At 45.4% G+C, this 11672-nt stretch overlaps 2 protein-coding genes across 6 annotated transcripts in view; one reads left to right on the plus strand and one right to left on the minus strand.

Annotated features, from left to right (window-relative positions):
* The first annotated feature begins 2 nt into the window (after positions 1-2).
* On the plus strand, positions 3-8006 carry RSKR (ribosomal protein S6 kinase related). Of its 4 annotated transcripts, none has more exons than XM_081791203.1 (12): positions 3-526; positions 920-1168; positions 1261-1344; positions 1461-1529; positions 1910-1979; positions 2206-2310; positions 2487-2527; positions 2773-2800; positions 2910-2999; positions 3083-3171; positions 3308-3418; positions 7832-8006. In XM_081791203.1, exons 1-12 carry the CDS (start codon positions 470-472, stop codon positions 7952-7954), a joined length of 1116 nt encoding a protein of 371 aa, XP_081647329.1. In that variant the 5' UTR covers positions 3-469; the 3' UTR covers positions 7955-8006. The 4 variants fall into 4 exon arrangements, with proteins under 4 accessions (XP_081647329.1, XP_060502770.1, XP_060502771.1 ...); XM_060646787.3 differs by lacking the exon at positions 7832-8006 and adding an exon at positions 3798-6116; XM_060646788.3 differs by lacking the exon at positions 7832-8006 and adding an exon at positions 3849-6116.
* LOC132687086 (uncharacterized) overlaps positions 5077-11672 on the minus strand; it is a 14844-nt gene continuing 8248 nt past the window's right edge. For both annotated transcript variants that reach the window (XR_013552048.2, XM_078437525.2), the window contains exon 2: positions 5077-11647. Coding sequence is in view for 1 of the 2 variants with exons in the window: in XM_078437525.2 (XP_078293651.2) it covers positions 11639-11647 (9 nt within the window). In the remaining variant the exon portion in view is untranslated. The remainder of the gene's footprint in view (positions 11648-11672) is intronic.

Raw genomic sequence — 11672 nt, forward strand, 5'->3', positions numbered from 1 at the left:
GGCCATGGATCCCCCTGGGGTATGCCTGGAGAATGGTAAGAAAATGACTTAAAGAGAAAAAAATCTATTTTAGTTATTACTAATTTTTTTTGGTGTGTTAAGTGCATGGGTTCAACCTGTGTCCTTCCCTCCCCATCAACCCAAGACACATCCTCTAGCTGCCACTCTAATGAGGATGGCCTCTTCCCTCCTCCATGAAGCCCTATCACAGATACTTCCCAGCTCTGGTGTGACACTGGCCCCATGCTGATAGGTCTCTGCACATTTTAGTTCTGGCTATAAGCTTATTCATAACTGGGGTGGGCAGATAGGATTTGAGGATGAGTGGGGTTTGGCTGCATCCACTTGCATCTCTAGTCATGAATAGCAGGGAAGAGGCGGGGCTCATGTGTAATGTAGCATCAGGGGGAGGAATCGCTTATGTAACTGGGACAGCAGATTTAGCAGGTAGAGGAGGCAGAGGCTTTGGATGGGAACAGTAAGCTGTCGGCAGGGGCAACATGCCCGGGTGGTTGCTTCTCATAAGGTAGGCTGTGGGGCTTTGGCAGCCTGTTTAGGGGAGGTGAAGGGGGGACATGGGCTTGAGGCCTGGGAACTGACCAGTGAGGAGAATGTTAGCGATGCCCACTGTGGAGGTGAAACAGGAGGCTATACGGTGAAAATATCCCAACCCCATACTGAGAGGTACAGGACGAATTTCTGATGCTTCATGGAGAAAATGTCTACATACTGATTTCCTAGAGGATTTGAATCATGTCCAGGAAATCTAGGCCTTGGCCCAAAACAAGTATAGTAGCAATTTTGCCTGGTGCTCAAAAACATATCTCTAAGGTTAAGATTTGAGGGTGTGCCCTCTAAGATGGGCAGAATTTGTAATGCCTCAAGCGCAGAGGTTTAGAGTGGCTCCCTTGGTTCTCAGCAGGGTGGCAACATCCAGGGTCCCTGGGTCCGAGGCTGGAAGAGCCTCTGGTCAGGTGTGGGAACTACCAGGTCAGGTCTGGAAGAGCTGTGGGGACTACGGGGGCATCAGTGCCTACACCAGGAGCCCCTGGAGCCGACCCGGTTGCTAATAGAGAAGACTCTGTCTGAGTGGCCAGTGCCTCAGTTCGTCAACCTTTTTCTGCCGGAGTTTCCCATTAGGCCTCTTACAGGGCATCACCAGCTGAAGGTAGGTCAGTCCCTGGAAGGGGTCTCAGTCTTGGGGAGACATCTAGAAATGGCCAGAGTTTCAATCACCGTATTCTTAATTTCTCTGTACAGATTTTAGGACTTGTGGCTAAAGGCTCCTTTGGAACAGTCCTCAAGGTGCTAGATTGTGACCAGAAAGCAGTATTTGCAGTGAAGGTAGGGACCTAGGTATCCTTCCATATCATTCTCTAGTTTCTGCTTCTATTCTTGGTTTCAGAAAGGTTGGGAGGCATAAACAACGCATAGGAGTCATCACTCCTCTCCTTTTATAGGTGGTGTCCAAGGTAAAGGTCCTACAGAGGGACATCCTGAGGCAGTGCAAAGAGGAGGTTAGCATCCAGGTATGCACAGAGCCCAGGAATGGAGCCTAGGAAGAACTAAACCACAGATGGAGAAAGCACCTTTCCTGTCCAACTGCCCTGCTCTTCCTTATTCTGCCCCCTCCCTCTGCTTCAACCAAAGCAGATCCTGGGAAAGGTAGTTAGCAGCAGCTAATTCTAGGTCCTTCCAGGGAAACCTCTCTAGCATGTCCTGGTGTGTTCATAGTATCATGCTGGTTTTGGGATTACCAGACAGGCAGTCCCTACTATTTTGTTCACCTCAACTTAGAGGTAGGGCAGCAGCTCCCTTTCTGCACAACTAGGTTAAATCCTGACTTCTTGGCTGTCTTGATCCTCAGTGCCCTTTTTCCTCCCTAACTTCCTGTTTTTTTCATCCCTAGCGACAGATCAACCATCCTTTTGTACACGGTTTGGGGGACAGCTGGCAGGGAAAACGACACCTCTTCATTAGTGAGTGACTGGTCTCTCTCATTTCCAAGAGTCGTCCCATTGTACTCCACCTGAGATTACCTATCCCTTTGGCTTGTTCTCCCTTGGCTGTTTCCCTTCTCTGAGTGTTTCTGTCTCCCAAAGGGAGGGAACAACATGTGGCATCAGTTTGGGCAAGAGGCCTAAAATGCCTTTGAGCCCAGGCACATTACCCCCCAATATCACCTAGACTTCTGGTCCTTTGCAGTGTGCAGCTACTGCAGTACAGATCTGTGCTCCCTGTGGTCCTCTGTCGGCTGCTTGACTGAGGCTTCCATCCGCCTCTTTGCTGCTGAACTGGTTCTGGTGCTGTGTAAGTGAAACAGAAATGGTAATGGAAATGAGGGAAGACTTAAGGGGGAGGGGCAGAGAGAAGTGGTATTAACTCTGGAGGTCAAAGAACAGGAATAGGGATGGGATGGGAACTACCAGGGAAACTGGAAAGACAGGAGAGCTTTAGCACACCCCATTACTTGCTGTCATCCACAGGCTATCTCCATGATTTGGGCATCATCCACCGAGATGTGAAGGTAGAGTTAAGCACTTTTTCTCTGTCTGAAGTGGGGCATCAGTAAGAAGTACCAACAGATCTAAGAAGGGAGAGGGGAGCTGAGGATAGCTGACCTTGGGGCCCTCATGGGTGCTAAGGATTTGGGCAAGAGCCCTCAAAGTATAGACTTGAATGCTGAATAGGGCATCTTCCTCAGCAGACAGGTATATATGATAAAAGAAGGTCAAAAGGAAGATGAATAACCTCTCACTTGTGATTTTTCAGATGGAGAATATCCTTCTGGATGAACGAGGTAAGTCCTTTTCTTTTCCTAGCCCCAGAATTAGAGGTACTCTGTTTGGGAATATGTCACGGCTGACAAGGGGTGGAACAGAGTGGTGCTGTTGCCTTATCTTTCACAGGCCATGTGAAACTGACAGACTTTGGTTTGTCCCGCCACCTGCCCCAGGGAGCCCGAGCCTATACTATCTGTGGCACCCTTCAGTACATGGGTGAGACAGGGGCTAAAACTGGTGGGGAAGCATTGGCAGAGGATAGCCAATTGATGTCAGTGACACCTGTCTTTCAAATCTAGCTCCAGAGGTCCTGAGTGGAGGGCCTTACAACCATGCTGCTGACTGGTGGTCCCTGGGTGTCTTGCTTTTCTGTCTGGCAACTGGGAAGGTGAGAAAATGGTAGGGATGTTGGGCAAAGAGAGGAGCTCTGCCCTGTAGTGGGAAGAACTTAGGAAATCTTGCCTTATTCCTACTAAACAATGCTACCACTGCCCCCCACTCCCATTCCCCACCTCTTAACTCAGTTCCCAGTGGCTGCAGAGAGGGATCATGTGGCCATGTTGGCAAGTGTGACACACTATGATTCTGAGGTCCCAGCTTCTCTTAACCAGGGGCTCTCACTCCTGCTCCATGAGGTAAGAGTGAACACTACTTTCCTTCTTGACTACCAAAACATTCAATTCTCTCCTTTCCCTATTACTGAAATGAGATTTCCCCATTCCTCTAATAATTTGGTGAGTGTGTGTATGTGTGTGTGCGTGCGCACGTGCTGTAACTTGATCAAGTACCATCCTCCCCATGCATAATCAGTCACTTCTGAGAGAGAGGGCCAGTGCTGCTCTCTTACCAGGACAGTGCCTCTATTCCCACCTCTGCCCCCAATAATTTCTCCCTCTTTCAAATCCTCTTTAGGATTCTTCTTCCTGCCCTCCACAGCCCATGAACTTCTTTTCCAGCTTTTCTGGTTAGCCCCTCTCCTATCTCATCTATCCTTCATGCTCTATTTGCCTTCAGCTCTTATGCCAGAATCCCCTCCACCGTCTACGTTATTTGCATCACTTCCAGGTCCACCCTTTCTTTCGGGGTGTGGCCTTTGACCCAGAGCTCCTACAGAAGCAGCCAGTGAACTTTGTCATGGAGACACAAGCTACCCAGCCCAGTCCATCGGAGTCCATGCTTTTCAAGAACTTTGACTGTAACCTGGAGTCCTACCTGGTCCATCCCAGCCTTGCTTGAGCCCCTCTACTGTAGATTGGGGCCTGAGAACCCAAGGATCTCCTCCACTGCCAACTCAGTATGACCACTTTGATGATCTAGTTCGTTTTTACTCTGTAGCCTCTTACTATTCTGTTCTTCTACTTGTTGGACCAGAGTTCAAATGTTGCGCATTCTGCTATTGGCAGCCACAATTGGCCCTACCCCTCCCTACTCCCTAATACAACCCACCTCTCAGTTCAACATCTCAGATCTGTGTTGACCTTTTCCTTCGCTGCATTTCTCCAATGCTCATACCCTGAAGCTTTCAACCAGAGGCTTATTCTACTTTTCCCTTTCCTTGTTTCTCTGTCGTATTTCCTTTCTTGAGAAGTAACACTTCATGGAGTCTCAAGGTGCTATTTATGTGTTTTATAGGTTTCTCAGAAGTAGTATGAATGTTTTTCAAAAGTCTCAAAAGCTGGCATTTTAACCCCTAAATATGTAGCTAAAACATATGATCTGGGGGCTCAAAGCCAGTCTGTGACAAATCTAATGTTTAAAAATTTCAAAAGTGAATCTAATAGCCTAAATGTGAGGAATAAGAACTGAAATATGGATGGGTTAATGTCTTTTCTAGGGCTAATTGGAACAGCTATTGAATTTTTTTTCCAAAACAAAGTCTCCTCGGAAGACACAAGGATTATTAAACTGAGTATTTCCCTAGATGACCTGGGATTCAGTTTCTGATAGGCAAACCAAGGGATTAAGAGGCATGACATCAGCCTTAAGATCTAAGGTTAGAGATGTATTTCAAAAACCTTTTCCTTTTTATTTTTTAAATATATATTTTTTAGTGTTTGCTTTTGAGAGAGAGACAGAGCGTGAGCAGGGGAGGGGCAGAGAGAGAGGGAGACATAGAATCCGAAGCAGGCTCCAGGCTCTGAGCTGTCAGGACAGAGTCACATATGGGGCTCGAACTCACAAACCGTGAGATCATGACCTGAGCCAAAGTCGGACACTTAACTGACTGAGCCACCCAGGTGCCCCTCCTTTTTATTTTTTAAAAAAATGTTTATTTTTGAGAGAGAGAGAGAGAGAGAGAGAGAAGGAGAGCATGCAGGGGTGGGGCAGAGAGAGAAAGAAGAGAGAAATCCAAGCAGGCTCCACACTGTCCCTGTAGAGCCCGATGCAGGGCTCAAAGTCACAAACCAGGAGATCATGACCTGAGCCGAAATCAAGAGTTGGATACTTAACCAACTATGCCACCCAGGTGCCCTGAACCTTTTTCTTTAGTAAGGAAAGTCATCTGGACCTTAAATTTTATACATTTCTGGCATTTATAACTTGTTTTCATTTTTCTAAACTTCTCAAAACCTTCATTTAAAACAAAATTTTTTTTAAACTGTTTATTGAAGTAATCTCTACACCCACTGTGGGGCTCGAACTCAACCCCGAGATCAAGAGTCACATGCCTTTCTGACCAAGCCAGCCAGGCACCCCTCAAAGCCTTCATTTTATTATCCTTCAGTTATATTTAATCTCTCTTTACAAACCAAAGAGAGTCTGGAAAGTACTCTGTGTACTTGTGTTTATTAATTCTGTCCCTGGATTAAGCCAGATTTTCCCTGTATAGCTGGCATTTTATTGGCCTCTGCAGAATTGCTTTTTCTGGATTGTACTTTGGCAATCTGTAGGAAAATCCCTGTGAAATTTAATAGCTGTGGCTATTGTAAAGGGTGTTTATCATTACAATTCATAATGTTCTGTTTAAGGATGCATGGGAGAAATTTCCTCTGAATTCAGCTGTGCTTTTCCTGAATTGCTGTTTGATTTTACCTTAAAGACACTAAATATTCAACTGACTGTAATTTTTTCTTCATATCAGTGCTATGCCACTTAGAGCCTAATTTGTGGTCCATTTCCAGCAAGTGTTTAGGACTTCACATCGTATATTTTGTATGCTAGCCACATTCTTGGTTCCATCTTCCTTTCCTATCTTTATTTTCCTTATTTTCATTTTTCTGTTTTAATCTTTTTTTCTTACTATATTATCTGCATCTTTGTAAGCCTTTTTTGGAATGAGATTGGGATATAAATGAATAAATAAATGTAACAGTAGCCCTTTTGATGATCTAATTTGTTTTTCTTTAGACATTTTCTCTTTTTTTTTTAGCTTTACTACATTTTTTTTTTTTAAAGCTGTAGTGACCAGAACTGCACATTGGATAAAAACCCTGAATACTTGTAATAGGAATTAATGGTTTCTAAAGTAGTTAAGCATATTAGACTGGTGCCTGGATCCACCAATAACTATTTTAAGAGTCTTTACACAAGTTATCTTAACTTCTCTGAATTGTAGTTTCCTACATATAAAATGAGGGGGGTTATAATCACTGATTCTTAATTGTAGAGAATGGGCTTCTGAGTTCTGTGATGCTTTTTCAAAAAGCAGATGCTGATGATTTTATGATACTGTGTGTCCTGGTCCAGAGTTAATGTTCAGGTCACCCAACATTATATAGCCAGCCTCTCTGATCACAGCATATTGGGTTAAGGTCTTTAGGACATGGTTAACATGTCACTAGGGTCCCTTTCTTAGGTCACATCAGATAGCTTTGAGACCATAATCATGTAAGTGCAGTTTGAATTATTTCTTATCAAGTGCCATTTTTAACATACTCTCTTCAATCAGTGGGGCACTAGAACAGTGATTCTCAGGGTAGAGTGGAGGGGATGATAGAAAAATCAAAGTTTCAGAAAGTATAATTTAAAAAACACTGTCCTCACCCATAGTTTTGATATGCTCATCCCTGGAAGGTATTCTTTCCTGCCACCCCTGACCCCCACTTAGAATCACTGACCTATGAATACCTTTTACTTATTCATGATAAAATTTTTTATTAAAATTTTATTAAAAAATTTTTTTAAGTTTAGTTATTTTGAGAGAGAGTACACACATGCACACCCGTGAGCAGGGGGAAGGGCAGAGAGAATCCCATCACAAACTGTGAGATTATGACCTGTGCCAAAATCAAGAGTAGGATGCTTACTTAACCGACTGAGCCACTCAGGAGTCCCTAAAAAATATTTTTATATACAACCTGAAATCATCTTTTAAATTTAACCCTATGCTTTGATTTTTCATTACCTAGAAGAAATCAGATATACCTATCAAAGTGGATATTTTATGCTGCACTCCCTTGTATCTTTTCTAAGAATGTAAGATTAGTCTTAACACCAATCTGTATATTCTCCTTCTAGAAAAGTGTCTTTGTAGTTCTACTCATTGTTTCTTACCTCTAAGTTTCTTTCCCATGTATTGATCTGTTTATTAGTTCGTTCATTTAACAAACTGGTAATCACAATTCCTTAGTTACTTCTTTGAATTCTTCAATATAAAAATCTTGTCAAAGCTTTTTAAAAATAAAATCCTATTTAATGCATTATTAATCCCTGTTACGCTGAATTGTGTCTCCACCATACCCCCCCTTTTTGCATTCATACATTGAAGTCCTAACCCTCAGTACTTCAGAATGTGATTGTATTTGAAAATAGTCTTTAAAGATGCAATTAAGTTAAAATGAGGTCATATGGGTTGGCCCTAATCCAATGATAGGTGTTCTTATAAAGAAGAAATTGGCAGGGGTGGGGGGGGGGGGCGCCTGGGTGGCTCAGTCGGTTAAGCATCTGACTCTCGGTTTTGGCTCAGGCCATGATCTCACAGTTCATGAGTTCAAGTCCCATGTTGGGCTCTGTACTGACAGTGCAGAGCCTGTTTGGGATTCTGTCTCTCTGCCCCTCCCCTGCTCGCGTGTTTTCTCTCTCTCAAACATAAATAAACTTCAAAAAAGAAGAAGAAATTAGGACACAGACATACAGAGGGAAGACCATGTGAAGATACAGGGAGAAGACAGCTATCTACAAGCCAATGGGAGAGGCCTCAGAAGAAACCAACTCTACTTGGTCTACCTTGATCTCGGACTTGTAGCCTCCAGAATTGTGAGAAAATAAATTTCTGTTGTTTGAGCCACCCAGTCTGTGATACTTTGTTATAGCAACCCTAGCAAACTAACACAACCACTATGATGAGTTCTAATATATTAATCAGGACGTTTTATTTACAAAAAAACATGCTACCTTCCTCCCTATAGTTTGGTTTTGTTTATATTCTGAGGAACATATTATTTCAGATTTCACTGGCCTATCTGAGTTTTGCTGGTTTATGGAGCCCCACTGATTAGCAGCTGTTACACTGCCTCCTTTGTTCAGAATTCCCATCATACATATCATACACATACTCCATCATATATACATACACCATTCATTGAAGCAGGGCTACTAATTCCACAGTTTCATTCTTGAGTTCACTTAGAACTGCCTGGTGCAGTTCTCAGAGTTGCTGATTTGGCTCATGTAATTGCATTTTTACAAAATAAGTAATATCTAATCCTAAAATTAAAAACTACAAGTGTTGGGCACCTGGCTGGCTCAGTTGGTAGAGCATGCAACTCTTGATATTGGGGCTGTGAGTTCAAGCCCCACAATGGGCATAGAGATTACCTAAAAAGAAACAAAAACCCAAGTGTTTTAAATATTTGGACCCCTACTTAATATTATATACAAAACTTAATTCCAGATACATTAAGGATTTAAATGTGATCAAAACATAAAAATTTTATAAGAACATTTGGGAGATTAGATCTACAATCTGTAGGGGTGCCTGGGTGGCTCAGTCGGTTAGGCATCCGACTTCGGCTCAGGTCATGATCTCACGGTCCGTGAGTTCGAGCCCCGCATCGGGCTCTGTGCTGACAGCTCAGAGCCTGGAGCCCGTTTCAGATTCTGTGTCTCCCTCTCTCTCTGCCCCTCCCCTGTTCATGCTCTGTCTCTCTCTGTCTCAAAAATAAACGTTAAAAAAAATTAAAAAAAAGATCTACAATCTGTAATGCCTCCGATTTCGAATCCGAGAGACCACCAAGGAACCGATACCGATGCAAACGCACGAGGGTTTATTTGCAAGCTCGAGCTTGGGCCCAAGTATACCTGACACAGCTGAGCAGGGACTTGGACCCCTAGGTTAAAAGGCGTAGCAGTTTTATAGGGGCCAGTGGCCAATGAGATTGTAACACACACAGAAAGTTGCATAGTCTTGTCAGTCCACACGCAGGTGGCCAATTGAATTACAATTTACCCTCTAGTAACTGAACTAGACTATCACTCTGGTCAGAATTGGCGCGCAAGTTTGGCAGGCAAAAGGCGGAGTTTACATTCTTCGGCGGTTAGGGGTTCTGCATTCCTATATGAGCCAGTTTCCAGTAAGGGTGTGCTCAGCGGCTTGACTAGGGTGGGGGAGTGTCTTAAGCAATAAGGAGGTCATGTGGGGGTTATACATGACATGGTGGGTGTAGCACAAAATGGAGTTAGTCTTGCCTGCTTGTCCAGGGGTAGGGGATTTTTGTTAAATTCCTTGGGTCCCACATTCCCCCCTTTTCCAGAGGATCCTATGCAGGACCCAATCATGGGTTCTGGGTTTCTGTCGAGAGAGTCAGTGGTTGGTATTGTTGCCTGAGTACCATGAGTTGAACTGTATTGACTAGGTCCCTGACAAAAGCCACTAGTCTATTAATGAGGCAGGGCCCAAAGGTCAAAAGGAGGAGAAGGATGATCAGGGGACCGGCTAGGGAGGACAATAAGGTAGTCAGCCAGGGGGAATGATTGAACCATGATTCAGACCATCCCTGTTGCTGCTCTCACTCTCGTTTTCGCTTGGCTAATCTTTCCCTTACCTTAGCCATTGATTCTCGTACTATCCCTGAGTGGTCAGTGTAGAAAAAGCACTCTTCGTTCAGGGCAGCGCAGACTCCTCCTTGTTGTAGAAAAACTAGGTCTAATCCCCTCCTACTTTGGAGCACCAGTTCAGACAAAGACATTAGGGATTCTTGGAGGTGGGAAATGGAGGTTTCTATGCGTTCTAGGTCTATATCAATGGCAGCTCTAAGGCTACTGTAGTGGGAGGCCTGGGTGGCTAGTGAGGCAATACCCATCCCTGTGCCAGCCAATCCAATTCCCAGTAGGGAGGCGATGGTGATAGTGGAGATGGGCTCCCTTTTATTTTGCCCGTGGGTATCTGCGCCCTTCCACTGAAGTACTTGCTCATCTGAATGGTAGATGATTCTAGGGAGTAGCTGAGCCAGCACACAGAAGCCCCCAGTTCTGTTTATAACCTGACTGTGAGCTCAGGGAGTTACACCCTCGGAACAAGCCCACCAACTGTCTTGGGGGGGTAGATAATACCCTGTATTATTTGTAGGCTGTGTAATGTTGCACAGAGCCTGGTGGTGGTGTGGAGGAGTGCCTATACAGAGTCCCTGGCCGAACACGGACTGCAAGGTGAGGCCTTTACTACCAGGCTTTGGGTTCCGCCTGCAAGCATTAGGGTCCATGGTTGTGTTATATTGACCCATTATTGCGATACCCTCATAGAAGGGGGGGCGGACGTCAGCACAGCCAGCGGGATCGGGTAAGATTGGGCTTAGTTGCGTTGAGGAATTTGTAAGCCTTGGACATCAGGGCCCAAAGAGGGTGCTGAGAAGGGTTGAGGGGGAGGAGAGGGGAGAGGAGAGTCGGGACTGGGATGCCACCACCGGAGGTGTTGTGGGCAAGATTCAGAGGGTGTGCTGCAGGTGTTACCTGAGGTTGAGGAGGTACTAGCACAGTGTTGGGACCTATCCCAAGGGTTTCCCTTGACCTTTCGGTTTCTCTAGTTGTCTGATCATGAATAGGACTCCGTTATCATACCCGCTTTGGTGAAGCCGGAGTCCCCACAGAAGTCCTACCCCCCAATTTGTTTCTTGTTTCCCGGCCTCCGTGAAGGAAATGGTGACTGGATTACAGTAAGGGCGTTCCGAGCATGAGGGGTGTGTAGCATTCAGTTGGATTTTTATGAGGCTGGATGGGTTTTGTGACAGCCAATTGCATGTCCCAGTTTGTTCGCAACCCCATGTTTTGCAGAAGTAGTCTGTCCAGCCACCGCATTTGGAGGCCTTATTATGGTCAGACTGAGAGGGGGCCGGACACACATAAAAACAGGTATCTTGGAGGGCCATCTTGGCCCTCTCGGTGCCACATCCTGGTATTCCTATTCTGCCTTGGTGCCAGGGGTCCTGACTGAATAGTTCACATAAGTCAATAGTCAGATTAGGCCACCAGGTCCCTCTAGGGTGTAGCTCGGACAGCTGGGTTACTACCTGATTAGAGCTTGGGGTGATGATTTGCCAGGTTAGATTAAGTGGTTTGGGGTTGGGTTTAGCCGCGAGGGGATACAGCGCAAGTAATATTAGCAGGGTAAGTGGGAGCGACGCAGCCTTAGCTTTAAGGGATTGTCCTTGTCGGGCTGGCTCTTCCATTCCGGAACAAAGTCCTTGAGGACGGCGTGTGGATCAGCTGGCCGGATGTGGGTGTAGTGGACCCAGGGAGTTATTCCGTTGACCTTGAGAGCGGTGGGCGTGGTCAGGATCACAATGTAGGGTCCTTTCCAGCAAGGTTGGAGCGTCTGCTGTTGGTGCCTCCGCACGCACACCCAATCGCCTGGTCGATACTGATGGGGGTCAGGAGGCGGCCCGGTCTCGTAGAGGGCCCTCAGCTTAGGCCACACCCGCTCATGGGCTCTTTGTAACATTTGGAGGGAGAAAA

Source organism: Panthera onca, chromosome E1 (genome assembly GCF_046562875.1).
Source record: "Panthera onca isolate mPanOnc1 chromosome E1, mPanOnc1 haplotype 2, whole genome shotgun sequence".
NCBI classification, from domain to species: domain Eukaryota; kingdom Metazoa; phylum Chordata; class Mammalia; order Carnivora; family Felidae; genus Panthera; species Panthera onca.

Bases quoted from the DNA above. Each gene is read 5' to 3' on its own strand.
- RSKR (XM_060646787.3), top strand. From the start codon at position 470: ATGGGAACAGTAAGCTGTCGGCAGGGGCAACATGCCCGGGTGGTTGCT. The intron at 527-919 runs GTAGGCTGTGGG...CTTGGTTCTCAG, and splicing joins GGGTGGTTGCTTCTCATAAG to CAGGGTGGCAACATCCAGGG. The intron at 2,801-2,909 runs GTAAGTCCTTTT...TATCTTTCACAG, and splicing joins TATCCTTCTGGATGAACGAG to GCCATGTGAAACTGACAGAC.